Consider the following 26,863-nt stretch of genomic DNA (forward strand, 5'->3'; position numbering starts at 1 on the left):
CCCATTGTCTGACATGACAGTCATCGGAATGCCGTGGCGAGCAAAGGTGCCTTTGCAGGCCCTGATGACAGCAGACGACGTCAGATCGTGCAGGCGTATGACTTCTGGGTAATTGGAGAAGTAGTCCATGATGATAACATAGTCCATGCCAAGCGTGTGAAATAGGTCGACACCCACCTTCGCCCAGGGGGACGTCACCAGCTCATGGGGCAGAAGCGTCTCAGGAGGTTGCGCCGGCTGAAACCTTTGGCAGGTTGTACAGTTGATCACCATGTTGGCAATATCGTCACTGATGCCCGGCCAGTATACCGCCTCTCGGGCCCTCCGTCTGCACTTCTCGACCCCCAAGTGGCCTTCGTGTATTTGATCGAGAACCAGCTGGCGCATACTGTGCGGAATGACAATCCTGTCCAGCTTCAGAAGGATCCCATCAATGATGGCTGGGTCGTCTCGTACATTATAGAACTGCGGGCACTGCCCTTTGAGCCATCCTCCCGTCATGTGGCGCATCACTCGCTGTAAAAGGGGGTCGGCCGCTGTCTCTCGGCGGATGCGGGCCAGACTGGAGTCGTCAGCCGGCAGATTTGCCGCTGTCAAGGCCACCTGTGCCTCGACCTGACATACGAACCCCTCCGCATCTGGCGGCGTGCTCACTGCTCTGGATAGGGCATCCGCCACGATGAGGTCCTTCCCTGGAGTGTAGACCAGTTGGAAGTCATACCTCCTGAGTTTAAGTAGGATGCGCTGGAGGCGAGGGGTCATCTCGTTCAGGTCCTTGTTTATTATGCTGACCAGGGGGCGGTGGTCAGTTTCGACCGTGAACCGTGGAAGACCATAGACATAATCGTGGAACTTGTCTGAACCGGTTAGCAAGCCCAGGCATTCTTCTTCGATTTGCGCGTAGCGCTGCTCTGTGGGGGTCATGGCCCGCGATGCATAGGCAACCGGGGCCCATGACGACGTGTCATTGGAGCACTGCTCCAATGCCGGATTGGCTGGCATCAGTTGAGATTTTGGTGGGACGAGACGTGTCGAAGAACGCCAACACTGGTGCCGTGGTGAGTTTGCGTTTGAGCTCCTCCCATTCCAGCTGGTGTGTGTGTTGCCACTGGAACTCTGTAGATTTTTTGACGAGGTGGCGCAGAGTCGTTGTGTGGGAGGCAAGGTTGGGAATGGATTTCCCTAGGAAGTTGACCATGCCAAGGAATCGTAGGACAGCCTTCTTGTCGGCCGGCTGCGGCATGGCTGTGATGGCGCTCACCTTGTCTGCATCCGGACGGACCCCTGACCGGGAAATGTGGTCCCCCAGGAACTTCAATTCGGTCTGGCCAAAGGCGCACTTGGCTCGGTTGTGTCGCAGGCCGTTTTCCCGTATGCGGAGCCGATGTATGTGCTCCTGCGGTGTGGTGGATCAGATGATGACATCGTCCACATATACGCGCACCCCTTCGATGCCTTCCATCATCTGCTCCATGATTCTGTGGAAGACCTCGGATGCCGAGATGATGCCAAATGGCATCCGGTTGTAGCAGAATCTGCCGAAAGGGGTGTTGAAGGTACAGAGCTTTCGGCTGGACGGGTCCAGTTGGATCTGCCAAAATCCTTTAGAAGCATCCAGTTTCGTGAATATCTTCACTTGGGCCATTTCACTGGTGATCTCCTCCCGTTTGGGTATGGGATAATGTTCCCGCATAATGTTATTATTGAGGTCTTTGGGGTCTATACAGATGCGGAGCTCGCCAGAGGGCTTCTTGACACACACCATGGAGCTGACCCATGGCGTGGGCTCCGTGACCCTGGCTAGGACCCCTTGGTTCTGGAGATCCTGCAGCTGCAGCTTGAGGCGGTCTTTAAGTGGCGCAGGAACCCTGCAAGGTGCGTGAACGACCGGGATGGCGTCCGGTTTGAGGCGAATTTGGTATGTGTATGGCAGTGTTCCCATGCCTTCGAATGCCTCCTGGTTGTGGGCGAGGAGCGATTGGAGCTGTGCGTTGAACTCAGCATCCGTGAAGTCAGATGTGTCGTCTGGCGAGAGCGAAAGAATTCGTTGCACAAGGTGGAGAGCCTTACATGCCTGTGCGCCCAGCAGGGAGTCCTTCGATGAGCCAACTATCTCGAACGAGAGTGTGGCCGTGTGTGTTTTGTGTGTCACCTGGAGCTGGCAGGATCCCATGGCCGGGATAACGTTCCCGTTGTAGTCGACCATCTTGCACCGGGATGGCTGGATTGGTGGTCTGACCTTCATGGCATAGAATGCTGACCATGCTATGAGGTTGGCGGATGCGCCAGTGTCCAGGCGGAAAGTGATCGGCGATCGGTTGACCGTCAGGGTGGCACTCCATTCATCGGCCGGATTGATGGTGTTGACCTGGTTCACATCAATGACCGCAACTCGGAAGGCGTCTTGGTCATCTGTGTCGTCCGTTTGGATGTCGTGATGTGGAGGCTGAATGGTCCGCACGTGTCTGCAAGGTTGTCGGAGATGTGGAAGATCCACAGGTTGAGCCGCTCGACAGTAGGTAGCGTAGTTGCCTATCTTGCCGCAGCGTAGGCATTGTCGGGTTTTTGCAGGACATTGCCCTTTTAAATGTGCAGCTCCACAGTTGCCGCACGTCATGACGTCATGGCGTTCGTTACGCCACTGCGCATGCGCAGTTCGGTCTTGCGCAGGCGCGCCTGCGCAGTGCGTCCCTCAATGTTGCCGTTGCATTTGGCGCGCACAAACGCGGGAGGCCTCAAAAAGCGCGCGAAACGGCCGCCCTCGTCCGGGCCGCGGGCCGGGAGAAACTCGATTGCCTGGATGCGTTCGGCCTCATGTGCGGCCTGGCTTGCCGATTCGATCGCTTGGGACCCCCTCCGTGCCGATTCGGTCGCCTGAAATTGGGCTGGTCGCATTTTCATGCAGGACACAGGCTTCCAATGCAGATGCCAAGGTCAGGCCTTTAATTTTTAGAAGCTGCTGGCATAGGCCACTGGAGGCAACGCCAAAAACGATCTGGTCCCGGATCATGGACTCTGAGGTGGTGCCGTAACCGCAGGACTTCGCGAGTATGCGGAGGTGCGTCAGGAAGGACTGAAAGAGCTCATCCTTACCTTGTAGGCGCTGCTGAAAGATATACCTCTCAAAGCTTTCATTGACCTCAACGTTGAAGTGCTGGTCGAGCTTGAGGAGGACCGTATCATATTTAGATTTGTTCTAGCCTTCCGCGAACACCAAGGAGTTGTATACATCGATGGCGTGCTGACCTGCGGTAGTGAGGAGCATGGCAATCTTTGTTTCGTCCGAGGCGCCCTGTTTTTCGTTGGCTCGCATGAACAGTTCGAATCGCTGCTTGAAGAGCTTCCAATTGGTGCCCAGGTTCCCAGCGACTTGCAACGGCTGCGGTTTATTGTGGGTGTCCATGGCTCAGGATGGCAGATTTGCCAGTAAGTATCGATTCACTCACTGGTATCATGTGGTGTTGGGTGCTCTGAGGTACGGATGAACCAACACGGTTGCGATTGGTACAACGCAGTTTTATTCCAACTAGTTATTTACACATCTGTCTTGGTACTCAGCACGTGGTGACTGTATGAGTGTCTTGTTAATGAGGTCCTGGCCTTGTCCTGTCTCCAGATGGACTGGCCAGCAGGTGTCTTGTTTCTTCTTGTCTTATACTGTGTCTGCTCTTGTCTGTGATTGGCTGTCGTGTTATGTGTGCTAATTGGTCTGTTGGTCTGTCTGTCATGATGTGTGTGTTGTGATGTGTGTTTGAATATCATGACAGTGTGTACAATTCTGGTTGCCACATTATAGGAAGGGTGTGGTTGCACTGGAGGGGGTGAAGAGAAGATTCACCAGAATGTTGCCTGGGATATAGTTATGAAGATAGGTTGGATAGGCTTGGGTTGTTTTCTCTGGAGCAGAGAAGACGGAGAGGCAACCTGATTGAGGTGTACAACGTTATGTGGGGCATGGACAGGGAGTAGCTGTTCCCCTTAGTTGAAGGGTCAGTCACAAGGGGACACAAGTCCAGAATGAGGGGCAGGAGTTTGGGGGGATTTGAGGAAAAACATTTTTACCCAGAGGGTGGTGACGGGTCTGGAATACACTGCCTGAGAGGGTGGTAGAGGCAGGTTGCCTCACATAAAAGTACCTGGATGAGCACTTAGCATGTCTTAACTTTGAAGGCTACGGGCCAAGTGCTGGCAAATGGGATTAGGTAGGCAGGTCAGGTTTCTTTCATTGTCAGTGCAGACTTGATGGGCCAAAGGGCCTCTTCTGCACTGTATTTGTCTGTGATTCTATAATGGGTTAGAGTGTGCGAATTGCGAGTGAGGAGAAGAGTAACTTACCCTACCGGGACGTAGGAGATCATTCAGCCACTTGTGGCACTGGATGGCTGTCGTCCTCAGCTGGGCATTAGCGCTGGCCACTGCTGCCACTGCCTCCCATGCTGAATTGGTGGTCTTGCTGGCAGGTCTTCACCCAGAGCATGGGCACAGCACATTGCAGTGGGCCTCTACTTTTTGGGGGCAGTATTCGCAGCCATGACTTCCCAGTGGTAAGTGGGCTAGCTGTGCACAGGGTCAGCATTTAAATGTGGCTCCCGATTACTAAGGAACTGAGGTAATGAGGGCGAATATGAGGGTGACAGCCAGTGAACCTGACAGTAAGAGCCGCACTATATGGTGTGAAAAGCTGGCATTGCCGCCAACTGGCTATACGCCACTTTTCCTGCCCGCAATCGGCCTTTGCCAATCTCACTTTAGTGACCACAGATGAGTCTGAGGCAAGTGGACAAAGAGAAATTAGTCATATTGCAAAGCAATAATCTGAAATGAAAATCACTTATTGTCACAAGTAGGCTTCAAATGAAGTTACTGTGAAAAGCCCCTAGTCGCCACATTCCGGCGCCTGTTCGGGGAGGTTGGTATGGGAATTGAACCGTGCTGCTGGCCTGCCTTGGTTTGCTTTCAAAGCCAGCGATTTAGCCCTGTGCTAAATAGCCACTGTATAATACTCTTCAGGTCCCAGCTGGGTCTGAAGTTTTGATTCCAAGTTTGGCCGACTTTTATATCAATGTCTATTACCCTGTCCATAGGTTCCCCGCCCTCAGCTGGGGAGTCCATACTCGATGAGGCTCACGGGGAGACTAATTGCCCCAACCACATGCGGGTTATAACTTTAAGTGTTCCTATATTGTATTTCCCAAGAGTTGGTCACCTACCCTCGGCTGGCCTTAAATGTCTTTTAAAAAGCATTTAGACAGTTATATGGGTAAGATGGGTATAGAGGGATATGGCCCAAATGTGCACAATTGGGATTGGCTTAGTGGTTAAAAACTGGCAGCATAGACAAGTTGGGCTGAAGGGCCTGTTTTCATGCTGTAAACTTCTATGATTCTCTATAAGTTGGATCAGTAAATTTAACCAGTCCAACTGGTCGCAACTGGATTCAGCTGAGCCGCTCAATTGGAAACAATTCAACAGGCTAACTGGCACCAGTTCAAATTGCCCAACCACCAGTTTGAACTGGACCAGTTTTAGTGTCCATTTGAAAACTGGACCCATTGAAAACTATTTTTATTCTGTTGTCTTCTTCATCAGTTTAAAAATGGTGGGTGTACATTTGCTTCGATTCTTGAGATTTATAGTTACTACAATTCATTGCATTTGTTAAAAAAAGTAATTCTCAATGCGCAAATGTAATTGCAATATTCATTTTAAATTTTATCGGCCTGGCTTTAATTAACATAACCGACCCAGGTTCAATGAAGAGTTCAGGAGGGCATGGGAGGAGCAACACCAGGCACATCTATAAGTGAGGTATCAACTTAGTGAAGCGACAATACTTGTGTGCCAAACGGCTTAAGCAGCAAATATTAGGCAAACAAAAGCGATCCCACAACCAATGAATCGGGTCTGAGCTCTGCAGTTCCTCTACATCCTGTTGTGAATGTGGACAAATCAACAACTCACAAGAGGAGGTGGCTCCACAAATATCCCCATCCTCAATGATGGGGAAGCCCAGCACATCAGTGCAAAGGACAAGGCTGAAGCATTCGCAATAATCTTCAGCCAGAAGTGCTGAGTGGATGATCCATCTCAGTCTCCTCCTCCAACACTGGCAATGTGGAATATTGCCCAGGTATATCGTGTACACAAGAAACAGGACAGATTCAACACGGCCAAATACTGCCCCATCAGTCTACTCTCAATCATCAGTAGATGGAATGTGTCATCAACAATGCTGTTAAGCGGCACTAGTTTAGCAATAACCTGCTCACTGACACTCAGTTTGGGTTCAGTCAGGGTCACTCAGCTCCTGACCTCAAGAGGAAAACCCTCCGCTGATTGGAGTCACACCTGGCAAAAAGGAAGATGGTTGTGATGGTTGGAGGTCAATCATCCCTGCTCTAGGACATCACTGCAGGAGTTCCTCAGGGTAGTGTTCCAGGCCCAACCATCTTCAGCTGCTTCATCAATGATCTTGCTTCTATCATAAGGTCAGAAGTGAGGATGCTCACTGATAATTGTACAATGGTTAGCACCATTGACGACTCCTTAGACATTGAAACAATCCATATCTAAATACAGCAAGACTCGGACAACATCCAGGCTTGGGCTGACAGGTAGCAAGTAACATTTGCACCACACAAGTGCCAGGCAATGACTATCTCCAACAGGAGAGAATTTAACCATCGCCCTTTGACGTTCAATGGTATTACCATGATGAATCCCTCACTGTCAACAGCCTTGGGATTCCTATTGACCAGAAACTGAGCTGTACTAGCCATATAAATTCTGTGGCTACAAGAGCAGGCTAGAGGCTAGGAATCCATCTATAATTTTCATTGCATCAGGGGTGCCCTTTAAAAATGGCATCCCGATCTTTTAAAATGCGAAGTTGCTGGCAGAGCAGGCTCACTCAGAGAATTCAGTTGGCCTTAATTAATTCTTATTCTCACTCCAATTGCTATCCTTTCCAGCTCTTTTTGTAGTTTGTTTCATCCAATGTTTGCCTCCATTCATGCTGGAGTACAGTTCGCTAAGAATGGCAGCACCTCAATAACTCACTCACACAACACAGACAACGAATGCCAACTGGCTCCCTGATTGGGGAATGGATATTGGCGCTGAACCTGATCCAACCATAAACACAGAACCGAGGACTTTAATGGGTGAAATGAGCAAACTTGAAAGCGACATGATTAGAACGTTTTTTGCGACATGAATCTGGTTATGTGTGGAAAGGACTCTGATAAAACTGTTACTGCTGCTCTGAGTGACACCTGCAAGAAACAGATGGACCTCCATTGGAAATGGACTGATAAGGATAGAGATAACCCAACACTGGAAATAACACAAGAGCCCCCTATCGATGGGGACATAGGAAATCTCAAATCAGACCGAGGAGGGAAAATGCTCTCGAATGTAAAATGCAGGTTGTGAATGCAGTAAGGCATTCTCTAACTTTGCTCAATTTGGCACTGGAGGGAGGGAAACAATGCAGAACGTTTCTCGAGCCGTGAACCGGTTTGGGTTAAAGTAAACACTTTAACTTCCTGCACATGAGCTTTAAACTCTGTAACTAGGTTATAGATATCTGACCCGGGAGTGCTTTCAGACTACACAAGAGAATACGTTTTCTGTGACACGTCCCCCCCCAATGGGTTTTGCTGCTGGACTGGAGGGCCAGTTAGAAAATTGAGAGTATATCTCTGATCACATTTCACGACATTCTTGCGCTAGACTTTCCCCTCGAGAGCACATTTTGCGAGTCAGGCCATTTTACAACTCGTAAACGGCACTCCCAACTGATTTGCGACTTTGCACGAGATAATTGTCTTTACCCCGCAAGGTCTGTGTTCACAGAGCAGTTTTCGAGCTACAAGCACATGCAGAAGAAGTATGGGTATAGTGGCAGACCAGTGAGAAGGCCCGCCTCGGTTCTCGGGTACAGCAGCATGGCTCCTAATATTGTTTAAAGGCCCCATGAACCTCACCTTCACTGAACCCCTTCCACAATCCTGCTGCCCCATGCCCCCTTCATGCACCTCCATGTTTCATCAATAGCCACTCACCCAGTCCATTTTGCACAATCCTCAGTTTCCATGTATTATCAATGGAAATACCTTACATTCCTTGGACAAAAATTAACCTTTCACCATCAAATAAAAGCCCCCATCAAACACCCAATCATGGATACTGAGGAAGAACACTGAATTAATTCTGCCATGAGAAAAAGTATTGTAATATCTGTAATCCTGTTAGCTTGTGTCAACAAACCAGGAACTACATCAAAAACACAATCTGTTATTACAATCTCTTAGAATTGTCATTCATGCTCAGGTGAATATAAAATCTACTGTGTTAAAATCCATCAGCACTTGAAACTGAGCCAAATATTTATAATGAGCACAGCTGTACATACAATAGAGTACACTCTCTATTCAAATGGACAGAAGGTGCTCATTTCAATTTCAAAGAAGAGTGCCTGTCAATGAATCAACAGGAACAGGTGGTTAGATTTTTTTCCCCAAGTGTTAAAAAGAAGTTTAAAAAAAAATAAGCCAGCTGTCACTCAATTTATTTTTAAAATTAAAAAAAAAAAAATTAATTAGAGTACCCAATTCATTTTTTCCAATTAAGGGCCAATTTAGCGTGGCCAATCCACCTACCCTGCACATCTTTGGGCTGTGGGGGCGAAACCCATGCAAACAGGGGGAGAATGTGCAAACTCCACACGGACAGTGACCCAGAGCTGGGATTGGACCTGGGACCTCGGTGCCGTGAGGCAGCAGTGCTAGCCACTGTGCCACCTATGCTGTCACTCAATTTAGATCATAGTTCAAAAAATGACAGCACAGACTGATGAGACGTTTTGTAACATTTCTCACTGCATTATGGTACTTTCTCCATTAGAGAAGTACTGCAATGCTTGCGAACAATTACAATACTGGTCAACGTAAGGTCTGTTTATTTTTGCAGGACATATCTCTATGAAGAATCACTGCGTTAAAAACACATCCACATTACAACACAGAATCTAAAAATGACATTTGAAGATGTGAAAACATTTTACACTTACTTTTCATAATTTTTCCCTGACTCCTCAGCAGGCTTTCCATTTTCTTCATGAACTGTCAAACCTGGAATGCTTTTACTGGACTTCCAAAATCCCGCACTACCAAGGAAAGTGTTGCACGGGAGGAAATCCGCTTTTCGACCCCATCTAAAAAAGGGAACCCGACCTCTGCAGGCGTGCATACCCATTTTGTCTCGGATCGTGTTTTCGGGATCCTTAAGGGGGAGGGGGAGCAGCACCAAGTCGTGGTCCACAGAGGTACCAACGACATAGGTAGGAAAAGGGATAGGGATGTAAGGCAGCAATTCAGGGAGCTAGGGTGGAAACTTAGATCTAGGACAAAGAGAGTTATTATCTCTGGGTTGTTACCCGTGCCACGTGCTAGCGAGACGAGGAATAGGGAGAGAGAGAAGTTGAACACGTGGCTACAGGGATGGTGCAGGAGGGAGGGTTTCAGATTTCTGGATAATTGGGGCTCATTCTGGGGTCAGTGGGACCTCTACAAACGGGATGGTCTACACCTGGACCAGAGGGTACCAATATCCTGGGGGGGAAATTTGCTAATGCTCTTCGAGAGGGTTTAAACCAGTTCAGCAGGGGCTTGGGAACCTGCATTGTAGCTCCAGTATACAGGAGGTTGAGAGTAGTGAGGTCATGAGTAAGGTTTCAAAGTTGCAGGAGTGTACCGGCAGGCAGGAAGGTGGTGTAAAGTGTGTCTTCTTCAATGCCAGGAGCATCCGGAATAAGGTGGGTGAACCTGCGGCATGGGTTGGTACATGGGACTTTGATGTTGTGGCCATTTCAGAGACATGGATCGAGCAGGGACAGGAATGGTTGTTGCAGGTGCCGGGGTTTAGATATTTCAGTAAGCTCAGGGAAGGTGGTAAAAGAGGGGGAGGGGTGGCATTGTTAGTCAAGGACAGTATTACGGTGGCAGAAAGGACGTTTGATGAGGACTTGTCGACTGAGGTAGTATGGGCTGAGGTTAGAAACTGGAAAGGAGAGGTCACCCTGTTAGGGGTTTTCTATAGGCCTCCGAAAAGTTCCAGAGATGTAGATGAAAGGATTGCAAAGATGCTTCTGGATAGGAGCGAAAGCAACAGGGTAGTTATTATGGGGGACTTTAACTTTCCAAATATTGACTGGAAACACTATAGTTCGAGTACTTTAGATGGGTCCGTTTTTGTCCAATCTGTGCAGGAGGGTTTCCTGACACAGTATGTAGATAGGCCAACGAGAGGCGAGGCCGTATTGGATTTGGTACTGGGTAATGAACCAGGACAGGTGTTAGATTTGGAGATAGGTGAGCACTTTGGTGAGAGTGACCACAATTCGATTAAGTTTACTTTAGTGATGGCAAGGGATAGGTATATACCGCAGGGCAAGAGTTATATCTGGAGGAAAGGCAATTATGATGCGATGAGGCAAGACTTAGGATGCATCGGATGGAGAGGAAAACTGCAGGGGATGGGCACAATGGAAATGTGGAGCTTGTTCAAGGAACAGCTACTGCAGGTCCTTAATAAGTATGTACCTGTCAGGCAGGGAGGAAGTGGTCGAGCAAGGGAACCGTGGTTTACTAAAGCAGTCAAAGTACTTGTCAAGAGGAAGGAGGCGGCTTATGTAAAGATGAGACATGAAGGTTCAGTTAGGGCGCTCGAGAGTTACAAGTTAGCTAGGAAGGACCTAAAGAGAGAGCTAAGAAGAGCCAGGAGGGGACATGAGAAGTCTTTGGCAGGTAGGATCAAGGATAACCCTAAAGTTTTCTATAGATAGGTTAGGAATAAAAGAATGACTAGGGCCAGTCAAGGACAGTAGCGGGAAGTTGTGCGTGGAGTCCGAGGAGATAGGAGAGGTACTAAATGAATATTTTTCGTCAGTATTCACACAGGAAAAAGATAATGTTGTCGAGGAGAATACTGAGATTCAGGCTACTAGACTAGAAGGACTTGAGGTTCATAAGGAGGAGGTGTTAGCAATCCTGGAAAGTGTGAAAATAGTTAAGTCCCCTGGGCTGGATGGGATTTATCCTAGGATTCTCTGGGAAGCTAGGGAGGAGATTGCTGAGCCTTTGATCTTTAAGTCATCTTTGTCTGCAGGAATAGTGCCAGAAGACTGGAGGATAGCAAATGTTGTCCCCTTGTTCAAGAAGGGAAGTAGAGACAACCCCAGCAACTATAGACCAGTGAGCCTTACTTCTGTTGTGGGAAAAATCTTGGAAAGGTTTATAAGAGATAGGATGTATAATCATTTGGAAAGGAATAATTTGATTAGAGATAGTCAACACGGTTTTGTGAAGGGTAGGTTGTGCCTCACAAACCTTATTGAGTTCTTTGAGAAGGTAACCAAACAGGTAGATGAGGGTAAAGCAGTTGATGTGGTGTATATGGATTTCAGTAAAGCGTTTGATAAGGTTCCCCACGGTAGGCTACTGCAGAAAATACGGAGGCATGGGATTCAGGGTGATTTAGCAGTTTGGATCAGAAATTGGCTAGCTGGAAGAAGACAAAGGGTGGTGGTTGATGGGAAATGTTCAGACTGGAGTCCAGTTACTAGTGGTGTACCACAAGGATCTGTTTTGGGGCCACTGCTGTTTGTAATTTCTATAAATGACCTGGAGGAGGGCGTAGAAGGATAGGTGAGTAAATTTGCAGATGACACTAAAGTCGGTGGAGTTGTGGATAGTGCGGAAGGAGGTTACAAGTTACAGAGGGACATAGATAAGCTGTAGCGCTGGGCTGAGAGGTGGCAAATGGAGTTAATGCAGAAAAGTGTGAGGTGATTCATTTTGGAAGGAATAACAGGAAGACAGAGTACTGGGCTAATGGTAAGATTCTTGACAGTGTGGATGAGCTGAGATATCTCGGTGTCCATGTACATAGATCCCTGAAAGTAGCTTTTATTGGCAGAGGGATTGAGTTTCGGAGCCATGAGGTCATGTTGCAGCTGTACAAAACTCTGGTGCGGCCGCATTTGGAGTATTGCGGGCAATTCTGGTCGCCGCATTATAGGAAGGATGTGGAAGCATTGGAAAGGGTGCAGAGGAGATTTACCAGAATGTTGCCTGGTATGGAGGGAAGATCTTATGAGGAAAGGCTGAGGGACTTGAGGCTGTTTTCGTTAGAGAGAAGAAGGTTAAGAGGTGACTTAATTGAGGCACACAAGATGATCAGAGGATTGGATAGGGTGGACAGTGAGAGCCTTTTTCCTCGGATGGTGATGCCTAGCACGACGGGACATACCTTTAAATTGAGGGGAGATAGATATAGGACAGATGTCAGAGGTAGGATCTTTACTCAGAGAGTAGTAAGGGCGTGGAATGCCCTGCCCGCAACAGTAGCGGACTCGCCAACACTAAGGGCATTCAAATGGTCATTGGATAGACATATGGATGATAAGGTAATAGTGTAGATGGGCTTTAGAGTGGTTTCACAGGTCGGCGCAACATCGAGGGCCGAAGGGCCTGTACTGCGCTGTAATGTTCTATGTTCTATGTTCTATTTTGTACATTAGCCATTCCCGGCCTACCACAAAGGCCAATGGAAAATGATTAGTGTCGAGAATGTGGAGGAAAATTGGATTTCCTCCAACAGAAAATCAAAGCTTCTCTCTCTCCTCATACCTCAAAGTGCATGTCTCCAACCAGAAGAAAATTCAGCCCAAGTTGTTTTTCTGTCCATTTAAGCACGTAACAGGTCAATTGGGAGCATTGCACATCAGCCACTCTGCCCTATGTGCCTGATTGGTATTTGGTCAAATGAGATTCCTGGTGGGTGTAGACTCTCAGAAAATTTTCCCTTGCGTGGTCGAAATAGGAAAGTAATCCTGTTACATCTCAGTGTGCAGGGTATAACGTTCACAGAGCTTCCAAATGGGGAGCAAATCGGCGAGCAACTGGACCAAGCAGCATCCAATCTGCAGTTAAAGGTTTTCTGCTTACCCATGTCCAAAAGGAGATATAAAGTAAAGGCAGCAGTGAATTCGGTTGTCTGCAATGTTTTTCCTGTTCAGACCACTCTCGTCACGGAAGTACTGCTCAAACTGCTGATCCAAGTAATCCGCGACCTGCTTCCAGCTGAGGAAAAGCACAAACAAAATTCACAAAATGCTTCACATGGGAAAACCCCACAGGTACACTTCATTAAAAATGGAGGGTGAAGAAAAGCAACGACTATTCTCCCATGATGCAGAGTTATGTGAGCAGCACCATGCTCTCGAAGAGACCTGACGTGTCACTATTCCAGCGGGGAAGGGCAATGGCAATCGATCTGATGGTACCGGGATAGGATGCTGATAGCACTGTGACATTGAGGGTGATGAAGGTCAATGCTTCTGGGTCATTGCAACAAAGAAACTCGAAAGGCCTGGGGGAAGTTGGCAGATCAGTGGCTCAGTGCCAAAGGTATTAATAATGCAACTTTTCTGAGGTGCCGGAGATGAATCTATCACGTATGTGTGGGGATGCAGCAGCAACAGGAATGTGAACAATAAAACAAGCTTGGGCAATGGCCAGTTATATAAGAGGGGTAAGAGTAATGAGAGTATCAACAACCCACCAGGGGGCGAAGAGACATCATTCATAAGGGAGGGTATCACAGTAACACTGCAGTGGGAACATAGGAACTGGAGCAGGAGTAGGCAATTCGGCCTCTCAAACCTGCTCTGCCATTCAATTTGATGAAGACGGGTTTTCCACCACAATGCCATTTTCCCACACTAGCCCCACATCTCATGACATCTTTTAATATCTGGAAATACCTGTCTTGAATATACTCAATGATTGGGCCTCCAGAGTCCTCTGGGATAGAGAATTGCAAAGATTTATCACCCTTGGAGAGAATAGATTCCTTCTCATCTCAGTCCTAAATGGTCTGCCCTCTATCTCTGAGGCTGTGTCCCCAGATTCTTGATCCCCAGCCAGGGGAAACCCCTATTTCCTGCATCTAACCCGTCGAGCCCTGTTTAAATCTCGGAGAAACCTCTTCACACCCTCCTCACAACTCACATTCCCACCTAGTTTTGGAAATATTACATTTGGTTCCTTTCCAATAGATTGTAACATTTTTCCAACTACTAGTGTCAGACTAACAGGTCTGTAGTTTCCCCTTTTTCTTTCTCCCTCCTTTCTGCAATAATGGAGTGACAGTGACGTTTGCTATCTCCCAGTCTGCAGGAACCGTTCCAGAATCTATAGAATTTTTGAAGAGGATGACCAATGCATCCACTATTTCTACAGCTACCTCTTTCCATCCTCTGGGATGGAGATCATCAGGTCCAGGTGATTTATCAACTTTCGGTCCCATTAATTACTCCAGTACTGGACTTCCGGTGACTGGGATGTGCTGAGCAGTCGCATATCAGGTGGCTCTCCTCCAGAACACAATAAAGTAGGCACTTTTGGACGAATTTAGCCTGAAAATTCAGACTCATATTACCCACAAACAAGAAAGGAAGAGGAAAGGTGCAGTATGGCAGCGAATGAGAGCTCAAGAGGTTGCAGAGAAGGTAGAAGCAGAGGTAAAGGTCAGGAGCAGCGAGCGAGCGGGTCGGCGGACCCTCGAGGTGAGCGGTCCCTGGCCACCCGTGAGAGAGGGAGACCGACGACCCAAAAAACACCTGTCTGGAAATGGATGGAAGAAATTACTGACGAAGGAATTGACGTCAATGAGAGAGGCGTTTAATGTCGAGATCCAGGTGGAGCCTGAAGGGGTAAGTCGAGGATCAGGAGAAATGGTCTCTGCACAAAAACATCTGAATAGTGGGCCTGCCAAAAGGGGATCGAGGGCAGAGACCCGACAGACTATGTGGCTCAGATGCTGGGCAACCTGGTTGGGAGGGACAGCTTCCCCAAGCTGCTGGAGATCGACAGGGCCGACAGGTCACTCCGACTGAAGCCCAAGGCTGGGGAGCAGCCAAGGGCGACAATCAGCAGACTACACCAATACCAGGATCGGGAGAAGATCCTGCGGTGGGCAAGATAGACAAAGGCGAGCAGCTGGGAAGGACGCAGAATATGAGTGTACCAGAACATTGGGGAAGACGTGGCAAAGCGCAGGGCCGAGTTCAACCATGCAAAACTGGTCCTGTAAAAAAGGGGAGCAAAATCTGGAATGCTATTCCCTGCCAGGCTCTGGGTTACATTCCAAAATAAGGAACATTATTTTAACACGCCGGCAGAGGCAGACGGGTTCGTGCGGTCGAATGGCCTGGACAAGGGGCAGACAAGGCAGTGTTGAGGAAGAGGCAGAGAAAGAAAAGGGAAAGAAAAGTGATGGACTTGAACAATGGTTGCGTGGGGCAGCACTGCCTCGCATTGAGTAAAAGCACCAGCTCACAGGAGAGGGTGAGGGCAGCGGAGCGCAGGAAAAGGTGAAGAGGACACAGAGAGAACAGCTGGTGATCAGGCATAGGAAAGGAGTGATATCAGCCCTGGGAGGGGGGCCACCACAAAGCTAGCACTGCAAGCATGAAAGCAAGGGGGGGCCACGTTGCACCTCCCGATGGGGAGGGAGCGGCTGGTAAGGAGGCGAGGGTGGGGGGGGGGGGGAGAACCACAAGGACAGGGATGGGGAAAGTAAGGGAGGAAATAGGGAGGGGGACACAAGGGGGAGAGGGGTTAAAAAGAAGGACAGAGGGGGAAGGGGGGTTAGGGGGGGAACACTGAGAAAGAAGGGAAGGGTTTCAGATTATCTTCAGCAGGTAAGGTTCGGGTTGAAGGAACAAGATGGCACCATAAGCAGTCACCTTGGAGAACCCCTGAACAAAGGGACCAAGGGGGACAGTACATCATGGTCAGCGATGTCCTAGATGGGGCACCGGTAGTCCTGGTAGATGTATACGCACCCAACTGTGGCGACACGGATTTTATAAAGACCATGGTGGAAACCTCCAACATCGACACACACTGACTGATCATGGGGGGGAGGGGACTTCAACTGTGTACAGGACCCATTGACGGACTGATCAAACCCCACAACGGGGAAAAAAACAGGCATGGCTAGGGAACCGGGAACGTTCATGGAGCAGATGGAGGCAGTGGCTCCATGGTGGTTCCTGCATCCAGGAGATCTGGAATTCTCATTCTTCTCACCGGCACACAAGGTATATACTCGGATCGACTTCTTTGCAGTGAGGAAATCGATGCTTCCAGAAATAGAGCGGAATATTCCACGATAGTCATCTCCGACCTTGCCCCACATTACACGGATGTGAGGTTGGAGACAGGCCGTGCCCAATGCCTCACATGGAGGTTGGACACGGACCTCTTGGCTGACAAGGTCTTTTGACAGAAAACATCACAGGCCACAGGCAGGTACATCACTAGACACCAGAATGGGGCAGTCTCACAAGCTACATTCTGGGACGCATTGAAGGTGGTGATCAGTGGAGTGACTATATCCTACAAGGCTTGTAGAGACAGGGAAGAGAGGACCTCCATCTTGGAGGTGGACAGAAAGTACTCCGAGGACCCAACTGTAGATCTTCTGGCGAGAGGAAAAAGCTACAAATGTTCTTTAACCTGCTATCCACTAGGAAAGCAGTGCACCAACTCTGCCAAACACAAGAGGACCTTCTAAGAACAGGGAGAGAAAGCTGGCTGCCTACTGGCTCACCCGCTGAGAAAGCAGGCAGCCACAAGGGAAATAGCCCAGAGATGGACTGGTAGCTGAACCAAACAAAGGTCAACCAAGCATTTGAGGCCTTCTACAGGGGACTGTTGTTGCCTTTTTTTACCTACTGTAAATATGGCAGTCAGTGAGGTTGCCCTCCTTCCTTTAGATATCTGTACTATATTGCTCAGAGTCGGCAGGTATCAAATGATACCACCACAAGGTTCAACCGGCTATCGATCAAAGAGCCAAACACCAGTTAGTTAGTTCAAGGTCAAGGGTACTTTATTTACACACAATTAGTCATGCAACATAAACACGATTCGTTAACTATACCTATCGACTAAGACAACCTGTACTTAACTTCAGGCACCCGGCTTAGGTCAGAGGAACAGTGGCCGCTGTCCGATTCTGGATCTATCGAGACTGGAGAAGTAACTGCTGCTCAGCTGGGCTCATCCGTCTGGTAGCGAGCGTTGAACTTGAACTTGCTTCTGGTGGTGCTGCAATTGGAGATGGACGTTGCCGGGGCGCCAGGTCCAAGAGAGGACGAACACATGGTGGTCTCTCTTTTTATCCTCGGGGGTTTTCACGTTCTTTTGGGCGGTCCTTCAGTTTGGACCCCACTAATTGGGTAATTCCTGATCACTGGGTTCGATTCAAACCAATAAAGGGGCGGGTGCCTTGATGGCTGGGCGTGTCCTAAGCGGTCATTGACCCTGTTGTTTACGCTTCCCGAATACATGTCTGGGGTTGTATCAGTCGCTCAAGTATCAGTCCTTTGTCTGGCGGAGATGGGCCATGAAAATGCTAATCGGTTGGGGGTTTCGATACCGTCTGGATTCCTCACTCGCAAATATACATTCAGGCCCTGAGTCGGCCTGAATCTCGCATCGTCCATTTTTCCCGCTATGCTTTGCGACCTTCCCTGTTCCTGGTTGTAAGTGGCCATCCCAGATGGCTAAACTGTAAACCTCTGAGCAGCCCGACGGGGACTCGGGGATGAAACAGTTCCTCGATGGGCTGGAGATGCCAGTCGTGGGGGATGATAGACGGAGGGACCAGGAAGCACCAGTAGGACTGGGTGAGGTCATGGGGAGTATCAACTCTATGCAGGCGGGGAAGGTGCTGAGACCGGACAAGTCCCCGGCTGACTTCTACAAAAAATTTGCACCAGCTCTTGCCCTGCACCTAAGGGAAATGTTCACAGACTCGCTAGCAAGGGGCACCATGCCTCCAATGCTAACACAGGCCACCAGATCACTGACACCTAAAAAAGACAAAGCAATGCCGGAATGCGGATCATATAGACCCATTTCGCTCCTTAACGTAGATCCGAAAATACTCGTGAAAGTCCTGGCCAAGGGACTGGAGAACTGCATACCAACAGACGGGCTTTGTCATGGATAGACAGCTAACTGTGAACATCAGATGGCTGTTGAATGTGATACTCATCCCCGAGTCCCCGTCGGGGGGCTCAGAGGTTTAGAGTCCCCTGTAGAAAGCCTCAAATGCTTGGTTGACATTGTTTTGGTTCAGCTACCAGTCCACCTCTGAGATATTTCCCTTGTGGCTGCCTGTTTTCTCAGCTGGTGAGCCAGTAGGCAGCCAGCCTTCTCTCTGTGTTATTAGAAGGTCCTCCATGACCCCATCCGGGTAGAGAACATCAGAGGTGGTCATCTCCCTGAACGCAGAAAAGACCTTCGACAGAGTCGAATGGAAATACCTCTTGAGGTAATGGAGTGGTTTGGGCTGGGGACAGGATTCACCTTGTGGGTGAGACTCCTATACAATGACCACAAGGCGAGCATTCAGAGCAACACCGCCAGTTCTGAATACTTCCAGCTGCACAGAGGCACAAGGCAGGGATGCCCACTGTCCCTGCTCCTGTTCACCCTGGCAATTGAACTCCTGGCGATCGCTCTGCAATACGCGAGAGGCTGGAAGGGCAACTGAAGAGGAGGCAGAGAGCAGAGTCTCACTCTATGTGGATGATCTGCTCCTCTACATCTCGGATCCGCAGAACGAGTTGAAAGAAATCATGAAACACCTGGAAGAGTTCAGGGCCTTCTTGGGCTAGAAACCCAACCAGGGCAAGAGTGAGGTTTTCTCGATGAACCCGAATGGGGGAGGAACAGAGCTGGAAGGTCTCCCATTTAAAATAGCCCAAAACAAATTTAACTACCTGGAGATCCAGATAGCCCACCCATGACTGTACAAGGATCCACAAGTGGAATCTGACCAGTCTGGAGGAGGAATTTAAAAACGACCTGCAGAGATGGGATGCACTCCCGCTTTCCCTGGCAGAGTGGGTGAAGATGATCAAGATGCACATACTGCCAAGGTTCCTCCTCTTGTTTAGATTCAGACTGATCTTCATCCCCAAGGCCTCTTTCCAAAGAATAGATACAATTATTATGGTGTTTGTATTCTGTGTGTGGGGGTTGGAGGGGGGGAAGAATCGAAGAATCCCTAAGACAACACGGCAGAGGAGATGAAGCATGGGAGGCCTAGCCCTCCTGTACTTGCTATACTACCACTGGGCAGCCGCAGGCGAGAGTGTGAAAGGATGGGTAAGGAAACAGAGTACAGAATGGGTGAGGTTGGAGGAGTTCTCCTGCACGGAATGACCCTCCAAGCCCTCGCCACAACAGCATTCCCATCCTCGCCGGCAAAACGCACATCCATCCCAGTAATGGCAGCAACACAAAGAACTTGGAACTGGATGAGACAACACTTTGGCTTAACCGAGGTGCCCACCATAGCTTCGATCTGTGGCATCCATAGGTTCCCACCAGCCAAGCTAGATGGCACCTTTAAGAGGTGGAAATAGGACAGGGAACGCTAGCAATCAGGGTCGTCTACACGGGGGACAGACTTGCGACCTTAGGAGAGTTGATGGAGAGATTGGAACTACCAAATGGACAGGAACTCCAACATTTACAAGTCAAAATCTTTCTCCACAGGGAGACGAGTATCCTATAGGCCCAAGAGACACAATATTAGAGGAGCTATTGGACATGGACAGAATGGAAAAAGGGAACTGTGGGGACATATACGTACGACTTTTAGAAGGACGAGAGTAAGACAGATGGAGCAAGACAGAAGTGGGAAGAAGAACTAGGGATGGGAAGTAAGGTGGGGGCTGGAGCGAAGCACGGAGCAGGGTCAACTCCACCTCCTCCTGCCCAAGGCTAAGCCTCACACAGTTTAAAGTGGTGCACAGAGCACACCTAACCAGAACTCGAATGAACAGGTTCTTTCCCGAGGTGGAGGACAATTGGCAGTGCGGCTCATCCAACCACGCCCACATGTTCCGGGTGTGCCCCAGGCTTGTCGAGTTTTGGACAGCCATCTTCAAGGTGATGTCCAGGGTTGTGGAGGTAAGGGTGGAGCCGTGCCCGAGAGTAGCAGTGTTCGGGTATCGGACCAGCCAGAACCTCAAGTGGGGAAGAGGGCCGAGGCCCTTAACTTTGCTTCCCTAATCGCCAGCCGGAGAATCCTGCTCAGCTGGCGATTAGCAGCACCACCCACAGCTGTAGACTGGCTGGCAGACCTGTCAGAATGTCTCCATCTGGAGAAAATCAAATACACCATCTGTGGGTCGGACAATGGCTACCACAAAGCATGGGGGCCATTCATCAGCCCGTTCCAGGACCTGTTTGAAGCCAATAATGGGACGAAAGGGAGGGGGACGGGGGGGAACGCATGGGAACCCACCAGGGCCACACAAAGCAGACAGGAACAAGCTGGGGGGTGGGGGGGGGGGCAACGGGGAGAGACCCAAGGGAACACCAGGATGGTACCCAGGGAGAAACCAATGAGTGGGCCGGAGGCATCCCCCACAAAACGTAAGAGAAAAATGAGGGATAAATGATCCATCTACAGCGAAGGAAAGGGCCTAAGACAGGGCCCGAAAATAGTAGGGAAGGGGAGGTGGGGAGCCGGAGAGTGGGGGTGGGGGGGCCAAAAAAGGAATGGCATGTAAATAGTAAATAATAACCATTTTAATCATCTCCTGTACAGTGTACAAATGTAAACTTCAATAAAGATATTTATGAAAACATTCTCCAGTACTACGTTTTTACCAGTGCTAATTTTTTTCTCACTCTCACGAGTACCTTTGTTCTCCAGCATTCCTGGGAGGCTTTTTTGTGTCTTCTTCCATGAAGACAGGCACAAGATATTTGTTTAGTTTCTCTGCCATTTCATTATTCCCCATTATAAATTATCCCGTCTCTGCCTTTGCTAATCCTTTCCTTTTTATATACTGAAAAAAGCAATTATCGTTTGTTTTTATGTTTCTCACTAGTTTACATTCATATTCTCGTTTCTCTCTCTTTATCAGTTTCTTTTTTCACCTTTGCTGAATTCTAAAATGCTCCCAATCCCCAGGCTTAGTGCGCTTTGGCAACCTTAGAAGCATCTCCTTTAATCTAATCCTTTAGCTTCCTTTATTAGTCACAGTTGAATTGCCATTGCTGCTGTTTTTTTGTGCTTCAAAAGGAATATAAATTTGTTGTGAATCATGTACTGATTATTTAAATGTTGGTGATTGCCTGTTTACTGTCATACCTTTTAATGTAGTTTCTCTATCTACAGCCAACTTTCCCCTCATACCTTTGTAGATATATTTGTTTAGATTTACGACCCTCATTTGAATTGGACTACATCACTTTCAAACTTCATGTTAAATTCTATCATATTATGATCACTCTTCCCTGGACGTTACTTTACAATTAGATGATGAATTGTCCCTTTGTCATTGATGATACATCTAAAATAGTCTATTCTGTAGTTGGTTCCTCAATATACTATCCTAGAAAAGCATCTTGTACCTATTTCAGGAATTCAGCTTCTAAAGCATTAGTGCTAATTAGATTTACCCAGTCTTTTCGTAGGATGAAGTCCCCCTTAACTACTGTATTACCCTTGCTACATTCACCTCTAATTTCCAGATTTATACCACGCACCAAACTACTGTTTAGTAGTCTATAAACAACACCTACCAATGTTTGCTGCTACTTGCTGTTTTTTTTAAGCTCCACCCAAACTGATTCCACATCTTGATCCAAGATCCTTTCTCACTAAAGCACAGATCTCATCCTTTATTAACAGTGCTACCCCACCTCCTTATGTTTTTTGCTTATCTTTCCGAAATGTTGAATATCCTTGAATATTCAGTTCCCAGCCTTGGTCACCCTGCAGTCACATCACTCTAATGGCAATTAAATCATGCCTGTTTACTTTAATTTGTGCCATGAATTCAGCTACCTTGTTATGAATACTGTGTGCATCAGAAAGAATTCCTTTAATTCTATCTTTGTATTATCTTTGCAATCTCTACCTTATCTGCTGATGCATTCTTCAGTTTGTATGCTCTTTCCCTTCCTGACACTCAGATCATCAATTTCCTTGTTGCTACCTTACTCTCTTGCCTTCCCCTCTCTCTTTGATTTATCACATCTTCCCTCACCTGACCCCTTGCCTCCACAATTCAGTTTAAAGCCCTCTCTATTATCCGAGTTGAACAAGTCGTCAGAACATTGGTCCCTGATTGGCTCAGGTGAAGACTGCTCCAAAGATATAGGCCGTGATTCTCCGACACCCCGCCAGGTCGGAGAATTGCCGAGGGGGGGGGGAGGGCGTTAATCCCACCCCGCCGCTCCGACGCCGGCTGCAGAATTCTCCGGCGTGAAATGGACAATGTCCATACCGGCGGGACCTGGCTCTGAGGGCGGCCCGTGCAGACCTCGGGGGGCGGGTTGGGAATCCGGCCCCGGGGGGGGGGGGCACGGTTGCCTGGCCGCGATCGGAGCCCACCGATCTGCTGGCGGGCCTGTGCCGTGGGGACACTCTTTCCCTCCAAGCTGGCCTCTGTAAAGCTCCACGATGGTCGGTGCGGAGAAGAAACTCCCTGCGCATGCGCAGGGATCACACCAGCGGTTCTGCGCATGCGCCAGAACACGCTGGCGCTCCTGCGCATGCGCCAACTTGCGCCGGCCGGCGGAGGCCCTTCGCCGGCGGTTGGCGCGGCGCCAACCACTCCAGTGCCGGCCTAGCCCCCAGAAGTGCGGAGGATTCCGCACCTTCCGGGCGGCCCGACGCCGGAGTGGTTGGCGCCACTCTTTGGCGTCGATATGTCCCGCCCGCCGGTTGGGGAAGAATCCTGGCCGTAAATCTCACTTTCCTCAGTATGCGTGCCAATCCTCCACAAATTAAAACCCACTTCTACACCTGTCTTTGAGCCACATGTTTACCTCCCTGATCTTATTTACCTTACTTCAATTTGCTTGTGGCTCAGCTAGTAATCCAGAGATTTTTTAATCACCTTTAAGGTTCTGCTCTTTAATTTAGTCCCTAGCTGCTCATACGTTTTAAGCAGAATCTCTTTTTTAGCTCTACCTACGTCGGCACAAATGTGGACCACATAAAAACTGGACCTTCCCTCTTCCACTGCAAGTTCCTCTCCAGGTCAGCTAAGATGTCCTGAATTCTGGCACCAGACAGACAACACAACCTTTTGAGCCCATGCTTTTGGCTGCAGAGAACGTTCTCTAGCTCCTGACTATAGTGCCCCCTACTGGCATTAGGTTTGTATTAACTCCACCTGTTTGAATTGCTTCCTGTACCACAGTGCCATGGCCAGTTTGCTGAATCATGCTGCACCCCTTACTTTCATCCATAAAGTTTGTAAGATTCTCGAACCCTCCCAAACCTACCTCACTTGTAGTCACAAAGTCTTGTGCCTGGCTTCGGACCAGATCAGAGGCCATATCGAAAGGGGTGCAACTGCCTCCTGGAATGAAGTGTCCAGGCAACTTTCCCTCTTCCTGATGTCTCCCAGTGTCTGCAGCTCAGCCTCCAGCTCAATGACTCTGAGCCGAACTTCCTCCAGCTGCAGGTACTTACTGCAGGTGTTTTCCTTTGATCGCATTTATCTCCAAGCCTCCCACATTCTGAAGCCATTGCACATCACCTTCCCTGCCACCTTTAAAGAGGTTTAATTAATTCACCATTTTACTGATTAGATTTTAATTAATGTCTCCAGTCCTGCCTATGCTTATATTCTTTGAACCCTCAAATCAGCATTTGTTCTAACTGAAATGATTGTATTGAAGCTTTTATCCTGAACAGCTAGATTTCATAGATTTCATAGAATTTACAGCGCAGAAGGAGGCCATTCGGCCCATCGAGTCTGCACCGGCTCTTGTAAAGAGCACCCTACCAAGGTCCACAACTCCACCCTATCCCCATAACCCAGTAACCCCACCCAACACTAAGGGCAATTTTGGACACGAAGGGCAATTTATCATGGCCAATCCACCTAACCTGCACATCTTTGGACTGTGGGAGGAAACCGGAGCACCCGGAGGAAACCCACGCAGGCACAGGGAGAACACGCAGACTCCGCACAGACAGTGACCCAAGCCGGAATCGAACCTGGGACCCTGGAGCTGTGAAGCAATTGTGCTAACCACAATGCTACCGTGCTGCCCAGGTCTATATACCATTATAGATATACTATATAGATCTCTATACCATTCTTCGTTATTGATGGCGTCACCAAATCCCGGTGTGTCCACAATTGTGAGCCGAAGTCGAACTCCCTTCTCCTCAATTTCCACCGAATGTTTGGTGATATCAACAGTCTGGGTGATTCTCTCTGGAGAGAAAGCGAAGGCGGGTTAGTGATTCAGTTGAACGGTATTCATTCAACAAAGAGGACAATTTTTAATCCATGGCCTTTATTTTCTGACAAAAAAAGTCTCATACAATTGACCGTTGTTTGATTTAAAGGTCAATCACTTAATTCCACATTGGATGTATTTAAGAGAAACATTGACACATGGGGACAGGGGTCCGAATACAGTTCAGACCAAGGATATTAAATGATCCTCTTTCTGTTCTCTATTAACACTGTTCCCCACCCCTCCCCATACCTCACCACATTAAGTGAACTTGGGGATTCTTCATTCAAGTTTTGAATGTTTGGGCTAATGCACAGAACTAACATTCATTCAGTATGATGCTGGCAAGCTTAAGCTGTGGCCACATGGCGACTGCGCTGGGAAATGGAAGTGGAGAGTTTGGTGCAATAGGGGGACCACTTTGGAGTTTTGCACTGAGATAGGTTATTGGATTGGACCGAGAGGGCCAGGCTTTACTCTTCATCTATTGTACAGCAACCTACAGAGACCGTTTGATGCCAAAATTGTGTGCACAAGCTATGCTTATTTCCCCATGATAACTTCTCATCTTGCTCAGCACATAATTAATCCACATGCACTTTACAGAAGGAAATGGTACTCCTGTTTCAGTACTGGAGAGACAAATAATATTGAATGTCAAGCTTCAATGGTTCCAGTGCATTTGTTCTGTGGAGAGCCAATTGGACACAGATGCCATGTGACACTACTGATTTTTATTGGATCTTTATTGCAATGTTAGGAACGGCTTCCACTGCCAGCGCACTGAGCATTATTGACATCCTCTGAGACCTTGGCCAAGACTCAGGGGCAATGCGAAGGACAGGAGGAAAGGTAATTAGTGCTATTTTAGCACAGCCAGTGGTGGGTACTGTTTTCAAAAAAACAAAGATCTATAATATTTGCTGTTTACAATATTTATCAAGGCTACAGATCTTATCAAATGCTGACTCTGCTACTCCTAGTGAAGTTCAAACAGACCAGTTCAGCAAAAGAACCACCCTGAATCTGACCTTCTGTATTGAGGAACCTCTTGTCCTTGTACAGGTCTGTGAGGAAAAGGCTGTTAACTAGGGTTGATTTCCCAAGGCCCGATTCTCCTGAAAGGAAGCAACAACAATGATAAAAATTGGTTAGATTTGAGCAGAGAAACATTTGGGACCTTTCATCGGGACCCAGTTTGCACAGGGCAAGGTGTACATGTCCAAACAAAATTATTATATAGCTTCAGTCTGGCTGATTAATAGCTTGGGCTTATTGCCCACTATACATTATTGGTTGCATTTCAAACAGCTGAAACTTAGCTCAAAGAGACAGCTTTACATTCAAAGTAGTTCGAAGACTTTGATTTGTGACTTTAGTTTTTAATCTGCATCTTTTGTTTGAAAGGTTTGTGAGCCTTGTGATTAGGGAATCTCTTGTATTGCCTTGAATGTCTGGCGTGAGGTACTCAGTCTGCCCATGGTCAGAATACACCGGGATTGGAATTGTAATATGGGGGACAGTATTTACCTTGCGGCTCCGCAGCTGTTTGTGGAATACAGGCGGAAACCTCCACTGTCTGTGGCTCCCAGTGTATGTAAAGTTGATACTGCTAGCTTATGCTATTGGGCTACCTGTTCCTGTTCTTGGTCACATATGTGCACAGTACAGCAATAGCCACGTGCAGATTGGCATGTCTGTAATTGCAATGATTGAAACGCTGGTATTACTAGAACAGAATGTATGGTTTTAATAGAGATGGCAAACCTGGTATTGCTAAAGTGGGATGTTGTGAATCCAACCGGAGACATCAGTATTCAAAGAGCCTCAATTGGTATGCGTCTCCCCGGTAATGAATTTAGAATGGTAGTTTAGATAATATTCAAGTGTGAATAGCTTATGGTGGAGAAACAGATTATAGACTTTTGGGAAGATGTCACAAATATACATGTGTTAATGTCAAGGAGGTTGATGGGGGAAGACAGCTGAATACACAGAAGGCATAATCAAAAAGCAACAGAGGTATAATTGCCCACACCCTAGGAAGCCAGGTGAGGCAGTTACCATCCAACAGTCTCAAAAAGTGGACAGGCCAGTTTCCAGCCTCCAAGCCCGAAGGACAAGTTTACAGCAAACAAACATCTAAGTCTTAGAGTCAAAGCAGTGCAGAAAACCTTCGTAACAGCAGTTTTAAAATATTTTTGCTGGACCAGTAAAAAGACGGTTCCCAGATTTAAGTATCATCCCTGTAGTGTGTGGTAAATATCGCTAGTTATTTAATTTGGATGTTGTTTGGGGAACAGGGGAAGTCTTACACAGTTCAGGCATCAAAGATATATTTTGTAACAAGAGGTACATTCTATAGAAACTGTGTGTGTTTAATCATTCATACATCTTAATTGTGTGAGAGTAGAGCCATCCTGTTTGTGTGTATTTGTCTTTTCTTTACATTAATAATTAGTCTTCAATAATTGTTACATGACGACAGGGCT

The 26,863-nt window shown here is 48.0% G+C and overlaps 1 protein-coding gene across 6 annotated transcripts in view; it reads right to left on the bottom strand.

Moving 5' to 3' along the window:
• The window catches only part of LOC140386725 (septin-4-like), a 222,611-nt gene that overhangs the window by 90,320 nt on the left and 105,428 nt on the right, over positions 1–26,863 (bottom strand). For all 6 annotated transcript variants that reach the window (XM_072469341.1, XM_072469338.1, XM_072469339.1 and 3 more), the window contains 3 exons: positions 25,403–25,489; positions 24,223–24,346; positions 13,011–13,145 (listed from right to left, as the gene is read on the bottom strand). In XM_072469341.1, coding sequence (XP_072325442.1) covers positions 13,011–13,145; positions 24,223–24,346; positions 25,403–25,489 — 346 coding nt within the window. The remainder of the gene's footprint in view (positions 1–13,010; positions 13,146–24,222; positions 24,347–25,402; positions 25,490–26,863) is intronic.

The sequence above is a fragment of the Scyliorhinus torazame genome, chromosome 12 (genome assembly GCF_047496885.1).
Source record: "Scyliorhinus torazame isolate Kashiwa2021f chromosome 12, sScyTor2.1, whole genome shotgun sequence".
In the NCBI taxonomy this organism is placed as follows: Eukaryota; Metazoa; Chordata; class Chondrichthyes; order Carcharhiniformes; family Scyliorhinidae; genus Scyliorhinus; species Scyliorhinus torazame.